Source organism: Plectropomus leopardus, chromosome 6 (genome assembly GCF_026936395.1).
Source record: "Plectropomus leopardus strain MGB_pleo_1.0 chromosome 6, ASM2693639v1, whole genome shotgun sequence".
NCBI lineage: Eukaryota > Metazoa > Chordata > Actinopteri > Perciformes > Serranidae > Plectropomus > Plectropomus leopardus.
The window spans coordinates 33655939-33683879 of NC_142181.1; the positions used below are offsets into that span (position 1 = coordinate 33655939).

Sequence of the window (27941 nt, forward strand, 5' to 3'; positions counted from 1 at the left end):
CTGGGGACAAAAAATATGTTAAGTGTTTTACTCTGTAGCAGATGTTATCTTTCCATTGTTTTCCCTCATGATCAGTGCTTATATTCATTGATATTGTTGTTAAATTTCTTTAAATCCAGTTCTTTACATCTAATGATATGTTGACTAAAAGTAAAAGTCTTTAAGTCAACATATAATTATTTTCCATAAAGACACTGCAGAGTGTGTGTGTGTGTGTGTGTGTGTGTGTGTGTGTGTGTGTGTGTGTGTGTGTGTGTGCGTGCCTGCCCACAGGCCCGGTTGAATGCTTCATCTGGCAGGTCTGACCAGTCAATAGATGGAAACAATGCCAGACCTGACTAATCAATAGGGAGCAATCATGAAGAGAGAATGATGATAATCACTTAAACAGATTGGGATCATAATCAATGGCTGCACTAATTGTCCTCCATTACACCGCTAGTATTGGCACTCACATTCAGCTGTACAATTAGCATATCATATGATCTATTTAAATTTAACAAGTTTTGGAGCAAACACAAACTCGGCAGAATCAGTCCCTGGGTACTTGGCTCAGAAAGCAGAGGGTCACTGATTCAAGTCCCCGTACAGACTAAGTATGGAATAGTGTTGCAGCTAGGGCTGGGCGATATGGGGTGAAAATTATATTGTGAAAATTCTATGCTATATCTCGATATATGATATGTATCTCCATATTTTTATATCACTTCAAAAGCACTTCATAAATGCTAGAACTCGGAGACAGAATCAAACATTTCTTTTTCTCCTCATATTTCCCCTTTAATGTGACAATATTGTTGGAACTTAAAAAATATAAACACAATTCAATTTTTTTATCAATAATCATTAGTAATGTACGTATTATGACTAAGTGGGTAAAGGCAAGCTTTAAAACCAGTAGAACTGTCTGATAAGTTGACAAAAGTAAATCACTTTACTGTAATGCAGCCTTTAAATTTAGGAAAAAACACAGTTTATTCCACGATATTCAGTCTCATATCTCGATATGACATAATACCTTTATATTGCCCAGCCTTTTGTGCAGCTTTACCCATTTTCCTTTTTCACACTTGCTACTCACTAAAATTTTAAAAAAGTCAAACGTGCAGTGCTCAGGGCAGAATAGACGCTGTCACACTGCTGACGTTTGCTGCTTGGCATAAATACACAGTGTTCAGATTGCAAAGAGTTTAAAAATAACCTATCCTCAGGAAAGGTTTTTAACTTTGTTAGACACAGCCTTCTTACTGCTTGCTATGTCACAAATGACAGAGCTATATAGTTATCAACCTGCTTGAATATGTGGTAAGTGTTGTTTTGTAATGTAAAATAACACTGTTAAATAAAAACATCATGATTTCACCGAGGTGATAATCCTAATTTACTCAGAAGAATCTGTCACAACAAGTCATCCTCCAGCCCTGGACTTACAATTAATAAAATGAATGAAAAGGCTGCCAGAATTAGGCAGGTTTTCATTACAGATTTTGCTCAAAATTTAGGCGATATTTTAGAAATGTCAATAAAACACAGTTGTGAGATCACTGCTTTTCCTCTGAGTGATGTTTTGTGTCTTCTCCTCTCACAATAACATGGCCATGGATGTTCAAAACATTAGCAGCTTTATTTGTGTTGCAGCCTAGCACTAGCTGTCATTATTTCCAAGGTGACATAGGCGTGTTATGTGAGCGATAAAGGAAAGACAAGCCCCTTATATGTGGAAGTTGCCATGTATGAAGGATTTCTGGGAGCTGGTAGTCCAAGATTTCACAGAGGATTTGTGGATTCAAAGCCTTTGGATGAGCTGCTCAACTTTTGAAGAGTTATGTAATGCAATAACACCTCTTCTAGCTCCTGCTGCATCATGAGGGAGACAGTTCCTATTGACATGATGCTATGGCTATGCACTTCCTATTGAAGTGCATAGCCATAGCATCATGTGACCTAGAAAAGCCAAAAAAGGTGTTTCCACTGCAGTTTTGCAAAATACAGCCTTTTCAAATTACCTGAAATACCACCATTTTTTTCAAAATTGACATTTTACCATTAGGTTTGTTTTATATTAGCAGTTTCAATTTGCGCAATTTTAGGGTTAATGGAAACGTGCGTAAGTTCCATGAAGCTGCATGTTTTTTATTAAGTCACCTACCCAAAACTGAAGTGTGTGTTTATGTTTCTGTGTGTGTGTGAGAGAGAGAGAGGCAGAGTGATCAGGACACTTGCTCACATGTTCTCCCTCAGCAGGAAACAGTTTCCAGTTGGTCTCTGTGTGTGTGTGTGTGTGTGTGTGTGTGTGTGTGTGTGTGTGTGTGTGTGTGTGTGTGTGTGTGTGTGTGTGTGTGTGTGTGTGTGTGTGAAGCAGCCTAATGTCACGTGTTCAGTTGCAGTTTATGTGTTTACACCTCACACACTGCAACCTGTTAGAGCGGATGTCATCTCTCTCTTCTTTCATGCTCTCTTTCCTCACTCCCCTTTTCCTGTTTCTCCCCCATCATCTTTTCACTCACCCTCTGTCTCTTTTTCATTATTGTCTCTCCTCCCCCTCATTTTTCAATTTTCACTCCCCCCTCCCTCCTTCCCTTATTTGTTTACATGTCTGTACAGTCACGTGACTTTTTTCTTTTTTTTGCCTCATTCAGTTTCACTCAAACAGAAAATTACAACTTGACCACAGAAACACACACAGTTTGTCGTTCCAAAGGCAAACACCTCCCCCCTCCTCGTTCTCACACATCCCGACAGTCGAAGCAAAGCTGGCTCACACACACACACACACTCACACACACACACACACACACACACACGATATTGCAGGGGTAGCCTCAGCTGCTGTGGGTTTTCCAGTGATAAAACAGAACAGAGTGAGACCGACCTGTTTGACGCGGTCGGGGTTGACGGTGGTCTGTGGCTGCAGAATGCTGACCGGCTCTGTCTTCTGGGTGCTCTGAGGCATCTCCCTCACCTTCTCAGCGATAAAGTCATGGACGCCATTCAGCGCCTCCACTGTCCCCTGAATCAGACACACCCGCTCTGTTGTTCCTGCACACACACACATAGAAAAACAGGTCAGTGCATGAGTTCAAACTGATGACAATCAGTCATCATAGGAAATACAAACAGATCATTTCAAGCAACAGGGAGAAAAGATTATACTGACATGTTTTACATCAGCTGTGATATGCAAATATTCATATGAATGCTTGTAGAGTCTCCACTGAATCTTATTGCTGCTCCAAATCTGTGTCACTTTGATGAATACGTGTGTTTCCTGTGTCCAGGCATGTAATGGATGCACCAGAAATAACGCATGAAGAAGAATTCTGTTCTTCTTTATTAGTGTGCCAACTTTTACATACACAAAAAAAGGGTTTGCTATATTTGGGAATTTTTTCAAAAAGTGATTTGTTCCATTCATGTTTCTCATGTACAGATTCAAACACACTCCCACAGGTGGGTGGAAACTCACAGGGGGCAGATACAGGTTTGATGCTGTGCAGGATGTGCTGTCCCAATTTGGATTTGAGCACTCAGAGTGTTCTATTTTCATCATTTTTATGTGCAGTTGAATGGAAATGAAACCGTCCTTCATGCTGCTTTTCAAAAAAAGATTGACAACTGAGATAAGAAAAATACCAGGAAACTGTAACGACTCCAACTGGGAAATTGCAATGTAGCAGCAGCAAGTAGGAACAGCAAAGAGGAAAAAACCCCCCCCAAAAAACCCAATAAAATATCAAGAAATTCAATAGATGCAAAGAATGGGGATACTGGATGGATGGATGGACGGATGAAAAACCGAGAGAAGGTGACAAGCAACTGAACAAGAAATGGCCCAAAAATTTGCAATTTATATAGATATATACTGTATAAGTATATATACACATACAAAAAAGTTAAAAGAAAAATTACTTGAAAATAAGTCAAATGAAAAAGTATGAAAGTATGAAAAAGTCCAGACATTTTTCTCTTGGTTTTTTTTTTTTTTATGATATCTCATAATCCCTCCCAGATAATTTTCAAATAATGTCCTTTAATATATGGCCCCACAATCATCAAGAAATTGGATAAAAATAAATAAATAAATAAATAAAACAAACAAACAAATTAAGAAATAAATCTAAAATTACAAAAGTTAGAACAGTAAAAATTCTGATACATACTTTTACATATGTATTTAGGAAAACAGTTTTCTGGACAATTTTTCCTAGGTTTCTTTTATGTCTGATAATTTCGCTATTTATTTGCAGCCATTAGTCGGACATTTCTTTCTAAGTTGCTTATTATGTTTTTTTTTCCATGTATTTTTGATAGAAATATACCCACTTTTTTCAGGCCTCAGGGGTTTATATGCTAGTAAAATGTGTCTGGATGCAGTGATCCAGGTGTTTAACAGTTATATAGTGCAAGACAAAGAGAGACAGATGACACATAGTCAGCCTAGAGTCAAAACTAAATGTCCAAAATGTGAATAAAGGTGATTAAAAAAAACATATTCTCAACCTCACATGTAGAATGCAACATTCAGTAAACATCAGTGTTCATATTTCCACTTCATCTTTTCTTGAGCAAATCAGTAACTTTCAGTTTGCGTCTGTTTCCGGGAGCTCGTCCAGTCAGGAAATAAATTCCCTGGTCACATGAAAAATAAAACAGGCCGCTCTGATTTCCAAACGTCTGCTTCAGTTTGGGTCTAACATGTGCGCAAACATTAACAACAGTAACTTCAAGATTTATGTCAGATCCATATAAACTGGCTAAACTTGATTACACAAATCAAAAAGCTGCAGGTTCAGGGGATTTACACTCCACTTTTTCTTCAGAGGGAGAATGTGGGATTTATGTTCGCTGAGAAAACACAGCTGAAGGTTTGCAGGAGATATAAGAAACATATGAGAGAAAAACTTTGTTGGTTGGTTTACTTTTGTGTGTATAATATAGCTTATACACTTCTTGTTTCTCATTTTACAAAAGTGTGACACGGAATGTTTACAACTATGGAAAGTGAGTAATGGTAATGCAGTCTGCAGCAGCACAAGGACACAGTTTGTTGTTTTGTTCATCACTGAAAATTAGGTTTTGGCTTCAGTTTGTTGTTGTTTGCATTGCTGTAAAGGCAAAAATACCCAAAAATAATCTTTAAAAAAAAAATTAATTACCAAGCAGTAACTCTGAGGGCCCCTTAGGGTCCACGGACCCCCTGTTGAAGACCTAGGGGTTAGAGCTTCAGTTATTTTTTCTCTATTTTCAGGCAGTTCCAGGCAGCAGCTGGTTTCCATTCATCAAGTCTGAATTAATTTTTCTCAAAGTTATATCATCATCATATTGTAATGCAGTTTAAGTGCACATTAAATTAAAAAATCCAAACTGCATTACCTCATACAATTCGTTTCTGTGTGAAATAAAAATGAAAATAAAAATTAAAAGGGGGAATTCAGTGTTACACAACTCCAGCAAGCTTATATAAATAAACATGAATAATACACGAAAGCAACGGCTGCATGTCACAGCTCTAAAATCAGCAAAATCATTAGCTGTGATGTTAAATGTCTGTGACTTGTAGTAAGTGGGCTCAAATATGCAAAACCACAAGTGCACCCCTCAGCAGCTGGAAATCAGCACGTCCACCTCAGAGTGAGCGAATCAAGCCAAACACAATGACAAACGGATCGCTGTCCTCCTACTTTATGACTTCGCTGGTTATGAAAATATCTCAGGTCAATAATACTCTGAGAGAATTAATACATCAGTGCGAGGAGGACTGGCGCTGACAGACAGACAGACAGAGGAGAATCTAGGCCAGTGCAAAGCCTCTCAGTCCTCTGTATCTCAACAACACACTGAAAGTAAATCTCTGTTTGGCTCCCTCTCTTTCACCCCTTTAGCATTTGTTCTCTCTCTCTTTTCTTTTCCATTTTGCTCTCTCTCTCTGCCTCACCCTCCTTTCCAGCTTCCCTCTCTAACTCCCTTTCATTTCCCACGTTTCCTCCTCTTCCTCCTCCTCTTCCATCTCTCGCTCTTTCTCCCCTGACTCCAGTATTTAGAGGGAATCGTTCTTATCTCAGCTCAGCAGCGTGTCAGTTTGTGCTTCCTGTCTCCTCCCTCTGCCTGCATTATTAGACTGGCTCAGTTTGGCCTGGCTCGGCCCTCTGTGGCCGCTGTGGGAGCAGAGGGATAGAAGCTGCACGTGTATATGTGGGGGTTGGAAACTGATGATACGTCACTGTGTATGAGCAGAAGAGGCCAAATTAAAGACCTTTTGAATGTTGACTTGAATTCAATAAAATTCAGAAACAAAGCTGGAAAATCAGACTGAAGGGTGAAACTGAACAGAGACGTTACAGTTATGAAACTAAAAAGATACATAAAATTGTCAGTGGATGTCAAGTGAATGTTTTTGCATTAAATTCTGCACAGCAAAACCTTTTTAAATGACCTCAAAGGATACCTTAACAGGCATTGTAACTGCACGGTTGACAGTTTTGCGTTCAAATTGCTCCGCAAACCCCATTTTTGGCTACTTGTCCTTATTCCCCTTATTCACTAGAGTGCATTATGATGATTATTTCCACCGGGTGACAATGCTATTAAAAGACAGCAATGTGTGAAAGCTGAGGAATAAAAATGTAAGTTGATAGCAGGAAAGTTACTCCTTTTGTTAAATTTCACAAACATTACAACACAATGTACCTTTACTTTATCAGGGAAAAAGTCTGTGATTGCTGAGTTGAGCTGCCCAATTATGAAAAATGGAAGCTAATGCTATCTCTACCTCAGCATAAACACTGCATTAGATGTAACAATAATAGCCAGTTTCCTTTTTAGACTGAAATATATGTGTTTTATCTTGCAATTCTTGCACCAAACACTGGAGTGTGTGCAGGGTGGAGGGGCTGAAACAACAGAGCCTAAAAATAAAACACACACAGCACACTAAGGCATTTGCAACATTTGGCTACCTGGCTGGGCTGGACCTTTGTAATGCCTGTTAGTGTTACGGCCATATTAAATCCCAACTCCTATTTTTACAGTCTGTCAACAGCAGTGACAAACAGTCTCTGGTGACAGCAGCTGAATGCTTCGGTTTGACCCAGCTAGCCTGGCGGCGAGCTGATTAAAACACAAACTACATGTTAGCGTTCAGGTATAGCCACATGCTAACACTTTGTTGGTGAAAAATATCAGCCTCATTCTGCATTTAATTCAGCATAAGAGAGTGACAGTGTGTGTGTGTGTGCTGATACTCAGGAAACTGGGCTTCGCCTCTCCCTGACAGCTGGTGCCCTCTGGGTAATCTGGCCTCGTCCAATCAAAAGCAAGGATTAGCAGGCCATTGTCTTGGCATGAGCGTGTGATTGTTTTATGTGTAGCTTGTGATTGTGTATGTGCATGCGTTTCTATGTGTGTGTGTGTGTGTGTGTGTGTGTGTATGTGTGACGAGTGTGACTGCAGCAGCAAAGGCCACTCTGTCAGTAGAGATCATATTGAAGCCGCTGTACAGCTGTGTCACTGCAGCAGAGAATTGCTTTATTTCATTACAAAATACTTATGTAAAGACCAATTAATATTCCATAATACACAACAGATTTTATCTGAGGTGATTTATGTGTCATGACTGCAGACATGGGTGACTAAATGCTTCAACTTTGTTAAACTTAACCACTAAAACAACTTTGTTACGATGGTATTACAGTCCATCTAGGTGTTGAAATAATGTATGCTCATGCAGTAAAGGGGCTGATTTATTTGACATTATCTGTCCGATGTCTTCTTTATCATGCTGCAAACACACACAGATTTACAGTCACAGATACACACGCCAGAACGCCAACACGACAGAATTTACACATCCCCCCAGTGATGGAGAGTGAGCTCTTTTGGCAGCAATTTCGGTACTGGTCCCACTGGTGCAAGACATCACTTTGTGTGTGTGTGTGTGTGTGTGTGTGTGTGTGTGTGTGTCTGTGTGTGTGTGTGTGCGTGCATGTGTGTGCGCGCGCACGTGTGTGTGTGTGTGTGTGTGTGTGTGTGTGTGTGTGTGTGCGCGTGTGTGTGCGTGTGTGTGCATGTGTATGTGTATGTGCGTGTGTGTGTGTGTGTGAGAGAGAGAGAGAGAGAGAGAGAGAGACGTTTGCATTTCCCCTTGTAAAAATGAACCTCATCATTTGACATTTTAACGGTTGGAAGCTTTTTTTCCAAGCTGGACGTGCTGCAGCTGCAGAAGCAATATCTGTTCAGTGTTGTTCCGACTCCATTACATAACCAGTTTGTGAGACATTTTTAATATTGCTTGTGTAGACACAGCACATCACAAGCACAACAACAATACATTGCAACATGGCTATTCATAACATGCACGAACACACTCAGCACAAACCTTTCTACCACTAGGGGTTGAAGCCAAAATAATCAGAAAAATTCTAAGAACGGCTAAAGAATCTGTTGTTTATGACAAAATTGCATACCACATACATGACCATAATGTAAATCACGTTATGTCCTGCCTCCTGCGTGTTTTACAGAGGTGCCGCCTCTTGCCTCAACCAAGTAGAACGCGTGTGAATGGAGAAGCCACTGATATAAATTCCAGATACTTTCAGGTGAATTGAGCAGTGCTGTAAATCCCCAACAGGTAAAGCTAGGTATAGCAGCTACACGATCCGCCCACCAGCTACATTTCTCGCTCACTCTCAGTCCACGATCAGCTCTCTTTGCTCTTTAGTCCAGAAGTGGAAACCCTAAAGAAAATAAGTTTAGATAGCCATGAGGTGTTTGGTTAAAAGAAAGGCCATTATGGTTAGGATTGTTACTACAAGCTAAATCACATCTTCATGCATTAGTAGAGTAAATGGATTAAGTTGACTGTTGCTACCTTTGGCCCCATTTTTGATGGAGGAGGGGGTACAGTTAAAGAGGAAAATTTAATTTCAAAACTTAGTGTTCGTACCACCAAGAAAAGCTTTTGTATGTCACTCTGTAGTGTTAAACTATGGAACAGTTTTAATATGGAGCTAAAACAGTGTCCAACCATAAACACAGTTTAAAATAATATATAAAAAAGATGATTTTCAGGAGGAACAGGAATGAAGAGGAGGTTTGACAATCAGCAGCTGTTTACAGGGTTTACTGTTTATTTATTTGGTTACTTAATATTTATTTTTTCCTAGTTTATCCTCTTCTTTTTCTGTAAATAATAATGCATAATTGTGGATATTTGATTTTGGGTATGTAGGTATATGCATACATGGTTTATGAACTAGAGTGTAGGTTTAATTAATAAGGAAGCTGGCTAATTAAAATACAATGACTGATAGAGAAGGGTTGGGATTAAATAAAATTGTACTTCTTCTCATTCCTTTTTCAAATATGTAATATGTATTTTGTTTTTGACTATATCTTTTGCTTTACTGTTTTCATAGCCTGTAAATATTACTTCAAATATTTATTCACGACAGGTGGCGTTGTAGCAACGTTTAACTAACTGTGTAACCGTTTGTAGGGGGCGAGTTAGCGAGGCTAATCAATACCATTGAGATGTATAATTTAAACAACTATGTTAAAGTCATGCTAGGTATCCTCTGGGAAGTAAATAAAGCTAAGAAACAAACCCAAGGTTACAATGTTTGGGAAAATTGGAGCTGCAGAGGGATAAATAATGTCGGCCCAAGGAAAACATTACAAAACTGAATCAAGATTATGAAAAGACCACAAATTAAGGAGCACAGCACAGAGAGTGGAACAAACCACATAATAACAAGAATCAAGAAATTAGCTCCAAAATTTCACAAGTTTTTAAATAAGTTTCAGATCAGAAGGTTGTTAAGTTTCGGAGACGAAACACCTGAGACTGTCAGCAAGAGGGCCAATAATGGCAGCATATCCATGTCCACTGTGTCACAGCTAGCAATAACATCTATTCAGTCACAGCACGAACCTGCAGCGAGTCGAGAACAAAAAGTATAAGTAGGTTCAATTGCTGACGCTATTAAAGGATAAAGGATTGAAAATAAAAAGCTGTGAAATTCACACCAGATGTCAATTTCAGTTCGCAATTTCCACAGTGACCGAGTGACCCAACACCACTTTGTTTGACACGAGAACCATCATCATCATCATCATCATCATCATCATCATCATCATCATCGTCATCATCATCGTCATCATCATCATCACCATCATCATCATCACCATCATCGTGAACCAGGCTGTGGACCCTGGCAGTTGTTTTTATTAAAGTCTAACTAGCATGACTCACTCCTTCCTCCTCTGCTCTCCTACTCTTCCTCCTCCTCCTCCTGCTCTCCCTGATGATCAGAAAGGCACCGGAGGCAGCAGACAGAGAGCACAGCGCGCTGCCTCTCCTCTGATTTCTGACTCACAAGAACACACACCAACATATGCACACTCAGTATGATGATGCATACTGATGCTGCTGGAAAAAAAACCAAAACTCCAGGATGAGTGACAGTAGAATGTCCCTGGGTGCTTGAAATCGAACAGCCGCATGTTAACATCTCACAGATCAAAGACACACATTCCTGCAGCAGGAGGAGACGCATTCGCCCTCTGCTGCTCGAAGCATGACATACTTCACACAGGAAGGACGGAAAGAAAATGCAGAATGTTTGAAAAGAAACTTGCAATTTCAGCCTTTGCTGTCCCGTCACAAGACAGTGATTTAACAGCAGCAGAGCTGTAAACACTGATTCAGAGCGGTGTGTCAGAGTGAGCCCACACTGACCGCCACAGTCATGTAGTTACAGTGGCTCCTTGCTGTAAAAATGACTCTGTGTCTCTCAGTCTGTTAATTGCAGCAGAGCTAACCTGCAGCCAGCAGCCATGATTCATTCCCTCCAGCCGGAGGTGGAGAGAACTGGCCCCTCTGGGCTACGGTAGCTGAAAAGAACTCTACATCACACGGCCTGAAATGTCACACTGGTGTCTAGCGCTTCAAAGGTCAAATGATTGCCAGGATGTTGATTTGAGTGGAATTAAACCCCAGAAATTTACAAATTAAGGGGACGCTGGTCATCATGGGAAGCACTGCTCAGCCTGTGAAACAGAAGTTTAATGTCTTCTGTGAATCTGCAGGGAGTTTTGTTGTGTTTTTTTTAGAGAGAAAATGCGCCTTAATTCTGTTATTTATCTTAACTTGTGTTTGGAGACTTCAAATTCATGTCAGAGAGTTTGAATTACAGACAGTGGACGTTTGAAATATGTGAACATTTACCAACCACGGGAAGTCTGATGCTTTTTAGTTGCATCATGGGAAATGTAGGATACAGCATGTTTGTACCTTGACTTAAACTAGAGAGTAAAAGTCAGGATATCTTATCCGCTATGCAACAATTTTTACACTGAAAAAAATGAGACTCAAAACTAAAAAAAAAAAAAAAGTCAACTTGTTACATCAAAAAAAAAAATACGTTTGTTGAAATTCTTTACAGACACTCACACAAAGTAAAATTCTTAACATTTATTCTGACATCTTTATACATCAGAATTAAACAACCAGTATTCCATTTTACAAGTTTAACATCTTCTATTCAGTGATATCAAGTGTTTGAGGTATTCCTCTGCAAACCATTTTCAATATGTGTCTTTTGCAAGCCACAACTTTGTGTATGTACCACTTTAAATTAGAACATGAAGTTATCATGTTTATTTCTAGAAATGTTTTTCCTGATCATTTAAAAAAAAAATTAAAAACATTGTTTAAGATTATATTGTGTAAAATATCACATGTATATCTTTGCAAGTGTGTAAAACTAAAATTTAAAAAAGATAAATTAAAGCACAATTCTTGCCTGTCCCAATAACTGTCCCAATCCAGTGGAATAAAATATCAGTTGAGGAAGAGATTTGAGCGTTGACAAGCTGCAACTAAAAACTGCGAGGATTTTATGAAAATAAATTTACAGGCCATGATGTAAAAATTGTGTGAATTTCCTGAACAAAGTCAGAGAGCTTCCATGACCTGAAAAAGAAATTTCATTCCTTCTTGATTTATTAATGTTGTTTTTCAGCTCAGACATCTGAAGGCATAAACTGTCTGCTTTTCCACTACAGTTGGGCTGAAAACCGCCAGCTAGTGCAACTATTGTGCGAAACAAGTTCTGAGATGTATTCTGGTAAATTCCTGCAAGGGGAAGCATTTTTTTAAAATCATAAATTCCCCCATGAGACTCCTTTAAAGCTCCCTGAGGTTCCCTGTCAGAAGTAAGTTTCTCAAACTTTTTCAATATTTGAGAAATATCAGCAGAGACTAACCGAACGGACGACGAGAGGAGACAAGATGTGACAGCATCGCCAGAGGTCTTGTGTTCACAGGTACATGATGTTCATCCCCTGCTGTGCTGAGATGTACAGCTTTTTCACTTCCAGCACCCCTCTGATGGAAATAACATCAGCAGGAGAGGGAAAGACAACGGATAGAAACAGATAGAGAGGTTCACACGACTTCTGTCACATCCGAAAACCATCAAGCAGGGGGCAGAGAGAAGGAAAGAGAGAAATGGACAGAAACTTGGAGAGGGAGAGGCAGATCGGCACAGAGTCACGATAGTAACGTCAAAATGGAGTGACACCAGAAAAGGAGGGAGACAAACAGAGACGAGCAGAGAGACAGACAGGGTGGGATGCACAGAGAGAAACCTTTGTGAAACCTGTCACAACAAAGTAACGTCAGAAAAACAGAGAGGAAGACAGACAAAAAAAAACAGCGACTCTGCTGGATGTATACAAAAATGTAGACAGAAAACCCCCAAAGATAAACAGATTCATGACATAGAGACATGTATCAAACTGAATTTTGAATCTATAATTATTATATCTATATTGTTCTTTTTTTATATATCTTTTTTTAAGATGTGGGTATGTCTATGTATCTATGCATGTTTGCATATATATGCATATGAGTGATTTTCTATATGTAATTAACCTGTACCCACCCCTACCATCTGTCTATGTCATGTCTGTGTCTTTGTGTTTTTGCAAATAAAACTCAGTAATAATAATTTTATTATTATTTTATTTTATTTTATTTTATTGCAAATTATACCAAGATATATGTCTCTAAAAAAGAGGGGAGAAGCTGTGTTTTTTTTCTTCTAAAAATATATTCAATTAAGAAAACTTTTTTTCTCTATAAATTGGGATTTAATGTTTACCCAAACAACTTTAACAGTCGTACAAGCCCATAGCCATGGAATACACTATATTAGGAGCTACATTTTGAGCATATCTGAATATTATAATATAAATTATTATAATAAATATATTATAATTACTGCCTTGTCACTGCTTCCAGTCAAAATGCTTTTATAAATATGGAAAATATATCATGAGCAACATACATGTTTGTTATATGATTTATTTATTATTTCTTTATTGTTTTGGGTGTTTTTTGCCCTCTCTTCCAGCTGATTTATTCTGTGCTTATAGACACAGACAGATATTTATGCCACGAGCTGAGACTGAGAGTGAGACAGGTGGTCAGAAAAGAGTCAGAAAAAAATATTAAATGCAAAACAAAGACAGAGGGCTAGATGGAAATACAGAAAACATCAGGTTAATGAAAAACTAAATCCAGGCAGAGAGATGCATCAGAGAGAAAGAGGAATAACTCTTGTTTAAAATAATAAATCTATCTGGTAGAGTGAAATAAACTCCATCCGAGCTGATTGAAAGCACAGTGAGACGTGGCGGCTGATTTAATGTAAGCTCATTAAACAGATCTCCTTAGGCTGTGGATAAGCTCAGGTTAACGGGCTACCTTTGATCAGATCTGCTGGATTAGCCGGCTGTTAGAGGTGCAGCTCAACACCTTGTTGTTCCAGAGGGTTAGAGAGTATATAAAATGGCTTATGGGACTACAGACAGAGGGGAGCGTGAAGGAGACGAAGGTCAGCTGGAGTTTCCAGTGTTCAGGTATCATGTGTTTGCTCATTACAGTCTGATAAAGTTTCCACCAAGCTGTACTTCTCTCTTGCAAAGGTTCATTTTTTAGGGTTGAATAAGAAAAAAACTTTCAAAAACAAAAATAATGCAAAATATTGCAAAGTTTGGCCAAAACAGTCTTTGTATTGGCCTTTTATAATAACTCAGCTGATATCATGAGTGAATATTTCACATTTCAGGTCTCATTCAAATGCATTTCAAGCACAAGCTTATTAAAATTCTTTGGTACCCAATATTAGGTGCGCCAAGGGACATTATTACCAAGTTAAACCAATATCTATCTATTATTAAGTCCCAACCAGGATTAACTTTCCTCAACTAAAATGCAGCAGAAGTTCAGTGACATATATTTTAGCTTTATCCGCTATATGCAACATTTCATTTCTCTTGAAATATCTGTGAGATTACAATTAATTCCAACTGCGAAGGAAGTTTATTTTTCTGATTTGTGCAGCAAAGCCACAAAGAGCAATTCGCAAGAAGCTATTCTGTAGCACACAGATAAAAATTCAAGACAGGAGGTCTAAGGAGGCTGACAATCTCCAACGCTGTCTTAAATTCTAAAATTAATGTACTAATGATGTATAAATCAGTCCCTCCAGGATTTTGCGGGCTGTTTTATGATTGTTGTGGCCTGACATGCTTGATTTCACAGCAGCTTTTCAAAAAAAAAAAAATGCAATGCATGTAGTTATTTTTATAGGTGTGTTTATTGCAATGAAATTGTGAGGGCAAGTTTTGATGCTATCTCGTATTTGGAGCTTATTATTATGAGTATTATGTGCTTCCCATAGATTTAGAATCTATTTAGCATTAATAGCTGTCATTCAGTTATCAGCTGTTGATGCTGTTTGAAGCAGCGATGGAGGACTGTCCTTGTGAGCTGCTCTCCTCCTGCTCTCTCTGCCCAGTTAGCAAAAGCAAATGCACGACAAGGTGATCTCATCACTAATCATCACTAATCATTATATTTTGCCGCTTGGGCAGAAGCCTCACAGCAGAAGTTACTGCTGACACAGAGACGATAATCTCCCACCAACACTGAAAAGACTTGACTGTCACCAAACCTGTTAATAACCATTGGGGAATGTTCGAGGTGTAATGTGTACAGTTAGCCCTGTCACTGTGTGTCTATGACTCTAGCCACAGAGCTCCACTCTCATGATAAACAGAGATACAGGGGGGCTGAGTGAATCAACACACTGCATACATCTCTGCGAAGAAATTAGATTTTCAACAGTCAAAATTGCATAAGAGATGTCTGGACAAAATTGCAATTGCAATTCACAAGAATTGGCATTAATTGTTTTGATTGCAAAATCCTGATGGGACTGATTGATGTTTCAGTGCTACACTTAGTTCATCTAAATCCACAAACTACAATATCTCATTCTGTCACACAGTAAAGAGCTTTAAAACTTTAAAACTGCATTCACTGTACATTAACATTGCCTCCCTGCACAATGGCCCCCGTAATGTGGAAAAACGTGCTGAGGATGGCCATTAGGCCTCCGTCAGCGAGAGATGGATGTATTCATTGACTGACACCCCAATAAGCCGATGGAAATAACCCCATAGACCTCAGTATCAAATTAAAAGGTTACTTGGCCTAATGAGCAGGCCCAGCTGCAGGAACAAAAGCAGAGATGCTTAACCAAACACACAGTGAGGAAAAAAGAAGCATAATGTAGGCTTGTCAGTCTAACTGATTGGCAGAAAATTAAAGACCAATAGATGGATAGATTGCTAAAGTATTGGTTGCATAACTGCTGCTGCAAAGTTTGGCCTGCCACTGTAAGGCAACGGAGGAGGCGGTCAGTCTCTCCTTGACTGATTCTGCTCAGTTACCTTGGCAACTAACGGTCTCACCCCCCGACCTGTGCGCATGCACTCGCACACAATAGTGAATGTACACCAAACACACACTCTTTCATGCAGCTGGGCAGCTGTTGGTGATGTCATGAGTTGTTCTTCCAAAAAAGAGAGAGAGAGAGAGAGAGAGAGAAAGAGAGCATGACTGCATGTGCTGATGTAATCAGGAGCAGTAAGGAAACTTGGACCTGTTCGCCGCTGCAGCAGACCAAGTCCTCATCAGAGCGACGACAGAGAAATTGGAGGAAAAGAATCAAATAAAGGAAGGAAGGAAAGATGGAAAAAGGAAGTATGGAAAGATGGAAGAAATAATGATTAAAAGAAGGAAAGAAGGGAAAACAAATATGGAAAGAAGGCAAACAAGATAGCAAACAAGAAAAGAAAGAGAAAAAGACAGAAATCAAAACTCATTCCAGCACTGCAGCTTATGTGGATGAAAATGTGATGGTTGCTTTGTAATGCGCTGGCAGAGAGTTCAGCTCGTCTCCCTCGAGTGCTACAGGCCTGTAATGCACACTCTCCCGCTGGCTTCCACATCATTTACACCAGACAAAATCACGCCCAATTAGGGGAAAATTTATTAAATCCTGAAGTTACTGTGGTTTGCTGGCACGAGACTCTGATTTGACTGCTTTTTACTGACTTTAAAAACAACAAAACAGGAAAAATAAAAAGTTTTCCTGCAGTATCCTAGAGTCTCAACAGTCTGAGGTGCAGTCTCAACATTAAAGGATTTGTATTTTTCCACAACACTGCCTCCACTATAGATAAATAAATTTGTTGTAAACCATACACGCTCCACATGGGTCCTTCACTGCGCATTGTAAACGCGGGATATAGTGGTAGAAGTGGAATATCGTATAATAACTATGTTTTCTTTAGTGTAAAATCACCTGTGCCATTGTGTTTTCTTTACCTTAGAATGAGCCATTTATATCTAAATAGGAAGCTGGTCCTCATCTGTGGAGATCGCCATGTTGCACCGCCATGTTTCTACAGTAGAATGGACAAACCAGACACTGGCTCTACATAGGGACATTTGCATTTTTGTGTAGGCCACCATAGTTAGAAGCCCCTCTGTGGGAAGCAGCATTGGAAAAACACCTATTTGCAACATTAAACTGCTGAAACTTTTCCACTGTGTTTTTACTGGTTTAAATCACCTGGTCTGTTTGTTTTGGTGAATAAGACCCCTCATTGGAAAATTCAGCTCCTGGTTAAAACCTCCTAAATGTCTGGATCAGAATTAAGTAGAGCACAAATTAGCAGGTGCTGGGCTAGCAGCCTGTCTGTGCCGGACAGAAACACCAATTCATAACATGAAACTGCTTCATTCAGTGTTTTTTTGTTTGTTTGTTTGTTTGTTTGTTTTTTTACCAGTTTAATCAATTTGTTTTGGGACAAAACCTCTGCAGATAATCCAGCTCCTGGTAAAAACTTCCTGAACATCTGGCTCCTAAATTGTCAGAGAAAAAAACTGAGAATACATACCAGGTGCTGGGCTAGCAGTGTGCCTGTGCCAACTCCATTGGAAAAAAAAATGATTTTAATGTGAAACTACTCAATTCAGCATTTTTTCAGTAAATCTTTGGTGGCTTGGCTTCAGCTAGATCCTCACAACTAGATGCCACTAAATTCCCTCTAGATCTAGCACACTGCACCTTTAAAAGGCATAAAAACACACTAATTAACAGTGTTCAAGGATAATGAGACACTAAGATGCATAATAAAGACCCTTAAATTACCCCTAATGCATGTCCCAATCCCAAAATTACAGTAAGAAGTTCCACAAAGAATCAGTCTCCAAAGAGTACCACAAAAAGTACAAACTTTTAGAATGGAAAAGCAGTGAAATAGTGCAAAGATTTTGTGGTACTTGCATATAAAATGAGCCCAAAAACGACAACTATACCACAAAATACCACAAACTACAAATATATAACAATTTGTTTTAATTCTAATTTTCGGAAAACAGAGGTTTGTGTGACTTGTGTAAAGGATGAACAAAATACACCATTTTTACATGTTTCTTGGTGGAACATGTTCTCAGAGAGTTGTGTTAAACATCAGTGTTATGTTACCCATCACTTCCTGCTTCCTCCTTTTCCCTCTGTTCTCTTCTTCCTTTCATGTGATTTTTTTTTCAAATCCCTTTTCAAAGCACAACCAGGAACTGTAAAGACATGGTTTCCTGTCAGCCCCCCCCCTTCCTCTCTCCCTCTGTGTTTCTGCTCACTCACTCTCCCCCCTGTCTCCCCCCTCTCCTCTCCTCCCCCTCACCTCCTCCTCTTTGCTTTATCTGTCGTGAGGTCCGGCGGTGACAGAGCACTCGGTGAGAAGAATAAGGCAACACTCTCTAAAGAATAACAAAAGGAGCTGGAAGTAAAAGCAGAAATTCCTCTGCTGTGATGTAATGCTTTTCACTTAGAGAGTCCTGCTGCTCTCCAGCCAGCCTCCACCTCCATGTCCTTCACTTCTCCAATGCACAAAGTCCCTTTGCTGGGCATCTGCATGCTCCATAAAAATCTGCTTCTTGCATCCAAACTTGTAAACTATCAGCAGATTCCAGAAACAACAGATCAGTCGATATATCTAGTAAAATGAATGGAGAATATTGTGAAATGAACAGCGAACTTATCATTGTAAGAGTAAACAAATGTAGCTGCTATTGCATGTAAAAGAGTCCTGTAATGACTGGAACTTTTAAGCAGCCCCACACTGGCTGCAGCAGCAATCTGAACTGGTGATTTTTTTCCTTACAGGAAACATTCCTTCCCCACTTGCTTCTAACATCATGTTCAAATACATGCATCATGTACACATATGTATGTGTTTAACCCTTTGAAACCTTTGTTTTGATTTCTTTCAAGAATATAGGAGGAAGGCAACAAGCAAGTCAATAAGACATTGCCAAAAAAATCGCAAAAAAAAAATATAAAAAGAAAAAATTGCCTGAAAATAAGCACAAAAAAGTTTAAAACAAACAAGAAATGATGAAGAAAAAAGTGCTAGAATATATTTGTATTAATAATTTATAATTTTATAATTTCAAATATAAATGATTCTAATTATAAATATAGTTTTCTGGACATTTTCCCAATTTTCTGATTATTTTCTACCAATTCTCTCCCCTTTTTTAATACAAATTTTCTGGTAAAGATTTGCGGGTGTTCCTTTTCCCCACATTTTCAAAAGAAATCAAACAAATTTACCCAGTTTTTGAAGGGTCAGATCACTTGAGAAAGGCATCTGGGTAAAGACATTTGTCTGTTCAGCAGTAGTTCCTAATTTTGTGCCGTGCAGGATTCATTTTTTATTTAATTACACGAAAGAGGGGATGTTCATTTTCTGGAGACAAACAAACCTTTTCTCACCATTTCTCTGCACTATCCACCCCTCTGCTTGGCTCTCCTCCCCCATTTCCCATCATCCTCCCCCTCCTCTCCCCCCTCTTCTCCCCCTGTCTCTCCCTCCCTCTCCTTTCTTGTCTTTCTTTCTTTGGCAGCAGGATTGGTGTTGCCCAAGTGACCTGAACCATGCCGCGCAAACAGCTGAAAAGATGCCATGACTGCCTCTCCTCTCCTCTCCTCTTCTCTTCTTTCCTCCTCTCCTCCCCTCTCCTCTCCTCTCCTCCCCTCGTCTCCTCTTCTTTCCTCCTCTCCTCTCCTCTCCTCTCCTCTTCTCCCCTCTCCTCTTCTTTCCTCCTCTCCTCTCCTCTCCTCTCCTCTCCTTCCCTCCTCCCCTTGTCTCCTCTTCTTTCCTCTCCTCCTCTCCTCTCCTCTCCTCTCCTCCTCACTCTTCCTCTTACATCTTTTCTCCTCCTCCTCCTTTCTTTCTCTCCTTCCATCACTCCATTGTACCTACTGCCACATTCATCTGACAGCTGCCAGACCAACCTCGGCAACAAGTAGAAAACAGAGAAAAAAACAGAGGAGAAAACAAAAAGAGCTCAGGAACAGTTTGAACATTTAAGATCATTACAGAAAAAAAAACCTGTTGCAGAGGAGGAAGTAAAAAAAAAATTCGGAGCCCACTGAAACTCTTACTCTCAAACTGATGTCTTAGAATTGAGGCTTTTGTTTGACTCACAATCAGAAGCTTTTCTGACTCTTCTCACAACAAATGGTTCATTTACACACTGCAAACCATTGTTTATCCCTTTCACACTAAATGCTCTATCAGTGTCTACATTTCGCTTATTGTGATGTCATTTCTCGGAGTATCTTCAAATGTTTTATATCCCTTGATTTCCACCTAAGCTAAAAGGTTAGTAACTCAATAAACCCTAATGACTGAAAAAAGTATTACAACTGTGTCATAAATGAAAGATAAATACAAAAATCAGGTGTTTTTCCATGATATTTTACAAAAATGAATACACAGAACATACTGGTCCAAAAGATTTCTGAATGTAGAAAGAAAATGTAGAACATTTTTCAGAAATGTTTATGAGCAGAATGCAAAATCATTTTGCATCCTTAATTCCCTTTTCTTTATTTTGCAGAGCAAATAATTTGGCATAATAACGAGCTTGCAACATAAAAACATAGACGACAGAAGCCTCAGCTTTCTGCTGCAAACAAGATGAATGTTATCACTATGGTTTTTATTTAAGATTGATAAATACAGGATTATGCAAAGATACTGGTGCCAACACGTGTTGTCACATGTTTGCACTGCACGTAAGGTGAGGTAATGTAATGATGGAATAATACGTAAGACAGAAGCCTTAGCTTTCTGCTGCAAAAAGAATAAACGCTATTTATTCTATAATCTATTAAGGTTCTAATTTAAGATTAAACAGGATCATGCAAACAAAAAAAATCTACAGCTATCCACAGGATGTCCCTCTTTAAAGTGTTATATTTCATTATATTTATCACTTGTGGATGTCATTAGTATCAAAATTTGTTCTATTGAAAGAGTAGTGTGTAAATCAGAGGTTTTTCAAATCAAAGTGTCCTCAGTCCCTACAATAGACAAGCAAGAATTATTAAATTATATACATATATTATATTTAATGCATTCTACTCCTTAACTATTAAAGAGTTAGTAACCATCTATAGCAAAAAAATGCATGTTAGAATAAACATTAACCTAAACCATAATGACAGTTTTACACAGGACGCACACTCATGTAGACAAACATGCTCTAATGTGCACAAGCAACAACCTGGTGACAACGAATCAAACTATAATTTTCTATTCAAACTCAACTCCTTCAGAATACTTCAAACAAAATGCAGGAGAAACTGAATTTTAAAATCAGCAGCTCAACAATTCCCTGCAGGTGAAACCAAATGTTTCAAACAGGACGCAGGAAGTGATGAGAACAGACAGCTGTAATAATGTCTTCCACTGGGTCTTCCCCCTGGACCAAACACACTCACACATACACACAAAGACAAACAGACACATACATATTCTTGTCTCATGTCATTAAATGGCAACACTGCAGGAACTTCTCTACACACAAGAACGCACTGATGGAAAGAACGCAGACACACTCACACATACTCAGCTCTCAGCTCTCCGGCTCTCTAGAAAGTCACACATCTCACTATGTAACCACAGACAACTATATATACACACCTAATCACCCGCGTACTCATCTATCTTACACACACACACACACACACGCACACACACGCACACACAGCTCGTTTGTGTCCTCGGAGGGCCTGTGGGGAAACTGGACCTCGTGTGAATTCTTGGTCGACCCAAACGAGTTCAACACTGTTCTGATTTTACTCACACCCTCTCTCTCTCTCTCTCTCCCACACACACACACACACACACATACACACACATACAGAAGTAGACACATAAGCACAAATGCAGACATCTCTCTCAAACACACACACACACACACACACACACTAAATGACCGTCACTGAATAATGAAGTGACAGAAAGAGAGAACTTCTGCCCCCCCGTTTCCTTTCTGACCCCAGGTCCGTCTCTCCTTCACTGTCCCACTGCATTTCTTCCTCCTCTTGTCTGTTTCTCTTTCTTTTCACACTCTTCTTTCTGTTTTGTCTGCTTTTGTCATTCTCTTCCTTCTGCTTCTTCTTCTTCTGCAGATTAGCAGCTAAAAATTCTTTCACTGCCGTCATGTTTGTGTTTGTGCTGCATCCGAAGGACCGAGATGATTAGTGCCAATCAGACTGATGATGGTTTGTGTTTGAGACATTATGTCTGGACATGATAAGAACACAACCACAGAGTCACTGTGTCGATACTTGTAATGTGTGTGGGGGGCTCTCTGGTATTTTTGTGCTGTAACTACATTGAAAGAATATTAGCAAAATATTGTAAGTGGTTTTATTTCTCTGAAATTTAGCTTTTGAACATTATTATCAATACATTTCTATTTCTGGTCTTATCGATCTAGTGTGTAGGATTTAGGGAGATATATTGACAGAAATGGAATATAATATTATACATGTTTTCTTCAGCCCATCCTCATTCCGATATCGTCAAATACCGCTGCTTTTGCAGTGATTTTGACGTAAGATCCTGACTTCAAAAGCCACCTTTCGGAGCTGCCGAATGCTGTCAGCTGAGAACATGGCCAGACAGAACAATTCGCAGTACTATGATACGGTGCTGGACAGCACCCATGCTTCAGCAGTATGACACTTCAAAAGTGGTGTCAGTTGAGAACACAGCTGGACGGAACCTGTCACTGGACGGCTTCAGATTGAAACGCTTCCTGTAACAACATAATAGAAGAAGCACAAACATCCCTACAGGGCGGGCGGGAGGGGCATTGGATGGAACCAACAAACCCTGGACTTTTGCCTGATGGCATGTACTTTTGTTGCCTAAACATAACCATGTGCAGCGTAATCCTACCATGTGCTTGTGTTGACATCACGGTAGTGGCACCCTGGAATGTTAACATCAGACACAGAAGGATACCAACAGCATAATATAGAGATGCGAAAGTCCTCCGCATCAACATCTGACGACTTGGGATGGAAATGTGTAGTTTTTCTTTTGTGTATAATCACCTGAAAATAAGAATTGTCTATGAGCTAATTCTATATACATAGGGAGCAGGCCCTCCTTTATGGAGTCCATCATGTTGTACCACCATGTTTCTACAGTAGCCAAGACCAGACGAACCAAACACTGGCTCTGGATAAGACCATTAGCTTTGTCATGTCAGCCACTCTGCAACGGACAGCCTCAGAAAAACCTTGATTTTTAGCATGCAGTAGAAATCAAGGTAAAGTTCATGAGTTCCTGAGGAATTGTGTCTGTGTGTGTTTGTCTTCTGTGGCATCATGTACATGGTTACACATATACACTCAAACAGACACACACTCCAGCTTGAGATACTCTCTGTCTTCAACTTGTTGAGCGTTATCTCCCCTGTTGGTATCTGGTGTCAAACAACTGCCTTGATGGAGCCACACCTGTCTTCCAGCCCAACACACACAAACACACACACACACACCTCCTTCTACTCTTACCCACACTGCCTGGCATCCAAAAGGCTCAAAGTTATCTAAACATTCCCCTCTAACCTCAGTTAGCAGTGTGTGTGTGTGTGTGTGTGTGTGTGTGTGTGTGTGTGTGTGTGTGTGTGTATCTACTTACACGTCTTGTTCTTGTGCTTGTTTGAGAACATTTGTTATTTAAGGGCTTAAAGCCAGGCTGTGCGTTCATTATTGTATTTTTGTCCTATTAGTATGCGTATATCTGTCTATCTTTGGCTTGTGTGTGTGTATGTGTGTGTGTGTGTGTGTGTGTGTGTGTGTGTGTGTGTGTGTGTGTGTGTGTGTGTGATGTGGACAGTGTCAGCTGGCCTAAGCCTCCTTGTCCCCACCCTCCTATAGCCTCAAATCCCCCCAAATCCATCTCCGCTCCCCATGTGACTACAACTGCCCCTTTACCCCCTCAGCTGCCTCAACTCTGCTGTCAGCCTCTCTCTTGCTTTCTCTCTCTCTCTCTCACACACACACACACACACAAACACATTCACACCTTTCTTTGCTTCATCATATCTTTGCCTCCCCAAGACCACTTCTTCTCTCATAGTTGGAAGATAATTTATAGATTAAAGTTTTCCTCTGAGGTTTCATTTGATCTAATATTTCATTGGTTGAAAGTACAGCCAAAGTGTACGTCTTAATTATCTGCTTAATACTTATTCCAACTCATTCCAACAATTATTTTTACAGTATCAGTTTCTTCGAGTTGACAAATGCAAATGCATCGAAACCAATTAATACTTTTTGCAAAATATGCAATATGCAATATGCAGGTCTCTGTTACACCTCAAGTGCATGCATGTTCGACAGCTGGTGCTGCCGGCCACAAAACTTGCCCTCACTAACATTAAGCATAAACTTACATTAATAAAGATTTTTTAAAAGTTCAATTTTATTTATTTAGCATTTCACTTATACGTAAGTGAGATATGCGATGTTACAGAAATGTCACTGACCAACAATGTCATTCTCTGAGGGAAATTCCAGTTACCTCTGCAGCCTCATGCTACATTCATGTGGTGTCAAAATACTATGAAAAATGATTTGCCTATCATATTTTAAAGCTTTGATCTGATTCCAGTGCTCTTCATTACTAATGTATTGTTTAAATGCTCTGGGGAATAAAATTAAGTCATATCACACTTGAGGTCGTGCTGTTGTGCTGTATATCATCACAGCTGTGATTCAGTTCTAGCAGCATCGTACTGAAGATAATCACAGCCGTGATGATATACAGCACAACAGCACAACCTCCAGTGTGATATTGCTTTTGTACAACAGTTCTACAAGTGCCATTTAATAGTTAACAGTAATAAGTGCCAACAGATTATGATTTTGGTTATGATTATTTAATGAGGGTTTTTTGCTCCACCGACACAAATAGATCCATAACTGCTGATACTGACAGCTGTTGCCTAGCAACACATACAAATGTTCCTGCACACCAGCTTGCTACTATATGTAAACTCAGTCTATATGCTACTACAGAGCAGCTGCTCAGTATCATGACCATTTATCTGTGTGTTTCCAGTGAAATAAGTCTGTTAACAGACTGTGATTCAGATGAGTTAGTTTGATCAGACTGTACGTCGCTCCGGCATTTGTTCCCTCACTGCAACGACCTCCGTCACCTCAACAGAGACATCGGACAGTTTGTGTGTGGCAGTGGCTCTCAGGCTGTGGTTAGTGTGAGACGAGTGTGTTTCTGTCTCACTGCACATCCTTGAAACATCTTTGACCGCTGGTTTACTCCCAGTGAACAGCAGAATACCAAAAGCTCTCTGTCACAGCTGCTCCCCTCCTGGACTGCAGGTCGAGGGCTTTTGCATGAGCCAGAATTTTGCTCAGGTATTTTTCGAGTGATGCTACTGGTCAGACGGGATGTCCTGGCTTTTAAAACATTCATATAATCTATGGTAACATTAATAACTACCAACCCCTAATGTTTGCTTAATTATTGGTTTATAACAACTGTAAAACGGAGTGATACATGCAGAGATAAAAGTCTAAGTCATGCTGTATATCAGCACTCATGGACTGCCTCTCAGCCAATCAAATTGCTTGGTTGGAACTAACTGTTGTATATATTATACCCCTCCCACTGTCTTGGAGGTTGATGTGGCCTCATCAGGCAGCTTGCCGACATGGGAGGGTCATTAGCTTGATAACGCTCACTTTAGCCTTTCCAGGCTATAAAAGCTGGACAAAAGAGAGAGAGAGAAGGTGACATGCAGCAAAGGGCTGAGGCTAGAGTCGAACCTGCAGCTTGCTGTATATGCTGTTGATTGAACATTTGCTAAAGGCATTTGAACAACGTTTTGTATTGGAGTTTGTTATACAAATTCTGAATTTTGACAGAGATTTTCATTTTATTGTCAATGCATCTCAGTTCCAAATATTGGTTTGCGGTCTCATTAAGTATTAATAATTGGTATCAGTAAAGGCCCGGAAAATCCAATATTGGTCAACCCATACTTTTGTCTCTAATATGGGTCAAGTTCCCAACACTTGAGGTCCAACAAGTGAAAGACACTACATATAGCCTAGTGTATGTATAATGATACATTTGTGCAGTCTACAAGTGGAGCAGAGGCACAGTTTATCAAAGTGAAGTGGGAAATTACATTTAAAAACTGTTCAAAACATAACACAATGTAAATAAAGTTATGTATATTTTGTGTGTTTCATGAAGGTCATCTGTAAAACAAAATGAAACAGCAGCACATTTTCATGCGTCCTAGTAGAAACGTCCTTGTAGAAACATGTTGACATTTGTTCACATGTTAAAGAAAGATGAAAATACTGTCGCGTCTTTCTCTCTCTCAGTCTTCATCATGTCTCTATCATTCCACATTCCTCTTACTTCCTCTCATTTCCTTCCACTCTCTCTTTCTGTCTGAACACACCCTTTGTCTTCTGACTCATGCTACTCGGAAACTCACACACACACACACACACACACACACACACACACACGCACACACAAATACAGTATGTGTCTGTGGAGTCGAGCTGTGTTGTTTTATGAGAATCACTTTATCAGCGTTTTGACAACTTTGCAGAGCTCTGGCTTTTTAAACCCGACTCTCCATGCAATCCTCTCTCGCCTTAACACCCAACAAACATATCATGACATCATATGTGCCGTGCAGCGGGCGAATGGAGGCCCTTACTCTGCTTATGTTAGTGCTCTGCTTTGCTCGTTGAGTTTTATTGGACCACACAATAATGACAAGAAACTCCACAGTCTGGTTTCCCCTCAGGGAAGCAACAGATAAGTGCCTCTAATTTCCAAAGTCAACATCCATAAAACCTGTGATGATTTAAGTGCTAAAGGTTCATTCAGTATAATTCAACCACATAAATTTGAGGAACACTGACATACTGTAAGTAACTGAAGAGTTTTGTAAATACAGGCCAGTTTCAAACTTATTTAGCATCCTGTTATGTTGCGGGTCAAATTGACTCAAAGTTTAAAAATACAGGAAAGATGTTTTTAATACTTTTTGAAGCATGAAACCTCATACAAACAAAATGTTCTCTCCTTCTTGTTCAGGTTTCCTGTTGTAAAAATTGTAATCACTGTTAAAAAATTAAATGTAGCTTTAAGACATAAATTTGAATTTAAAGGGTCAATTTGACAGAAGAGATATGTTGTTTAAATCAATCAACATGCCCCACATAACAGAACCTATTTCAAAAAAGTTGAAAAAAAAATGTGTTGAAACAAAGGTGGTGAATGTCTGTTTTCTTTTACCTGTACTCAGAGAAAAAGGGTTTTAAAATGTTTTTTTTAATGGAGAATGAGTGAATTATCATCAGTAAACCATGATCTGTAAAAGGTGAATAACTGGATCACACTAATTATTAACAAAATTGACATTAATTAAGCTAAAGAAATTGTTTATGGAGAAAATATATATATTTTTTAGTTGGTTAAACATACATGGAGTCAGTTTGATCCGAGAACATTTAAAGTTAAATGGATTACATTTGTCTCAAAATTCAGGAAATCTGCAAGAAATTTTTGTCCAAAAGTTGCAAAAACACAGATAAAGAAGAGATAACTTCTTTTGAAGCTCTATTATGTTTTCATCTTCTGAACAGAGAAAAAGACAGAAAGTACAATGAGGGGAACACAGTCGTCCCCCCTCCCACACGCCTGTTTGTGATTGGCTGCAGCACTATATGATGTATTCTACGGGGAACCGAAGAGAGCTGCTTAACAGCTCATGGCACGTGGATCAGGGTTTGACCCCTCTGGATACACACACACACACACACCAGCACATACACACACACACACACCCAACATTTACTCAACAAAGCTTGTAAACCATGGAGACCAGCATGCCTGGTCTTTTACATCATCATCACCATCATACACAATCTGGTCCCCATTTGTTACAGCTGGGACTGTGTGTGTGTGTGTGTGTGTGTGTGTGTGTGTGCGCATGTGTGCATGTCTCTGAGTATGTTTTTGTGCATCTGTGATCATGTATGCCCGTGTGTGTGTGAGCTGGAACTTGGCTCGACAGTGAGGACACGTAGCCTGAGAAAGTGAAAACTGTGCAGAGCCTCACACACACACCAAAACATGCTCAACTATAC

General features: G+C 39.5%; 1 protein-coding gene across 2 annotated transcripts in view; it reads right to left on the reverse strand.

Annotated features, from left to right (window-relative positions):
* nova2 (NOVA alternative splicing regulator 2) overlaps positions 1-27941 on the reverse strand; it is a 115579-nt gene that overhangs the window by 34002 nt on the left and 53636 nt on the right. For both annotated transcript variants that reach the window (XM_088079313.1, XM_042487293.2), the window contains one exon: positions 2873-3039. In XM_088079313.1, the coding sequence (XP_087935439.1) occupies positions 2873-3039 (167 nt within the window). The remainder of the gene's footprint in view (positions 1-2872; positions 3040-27941) is intronic.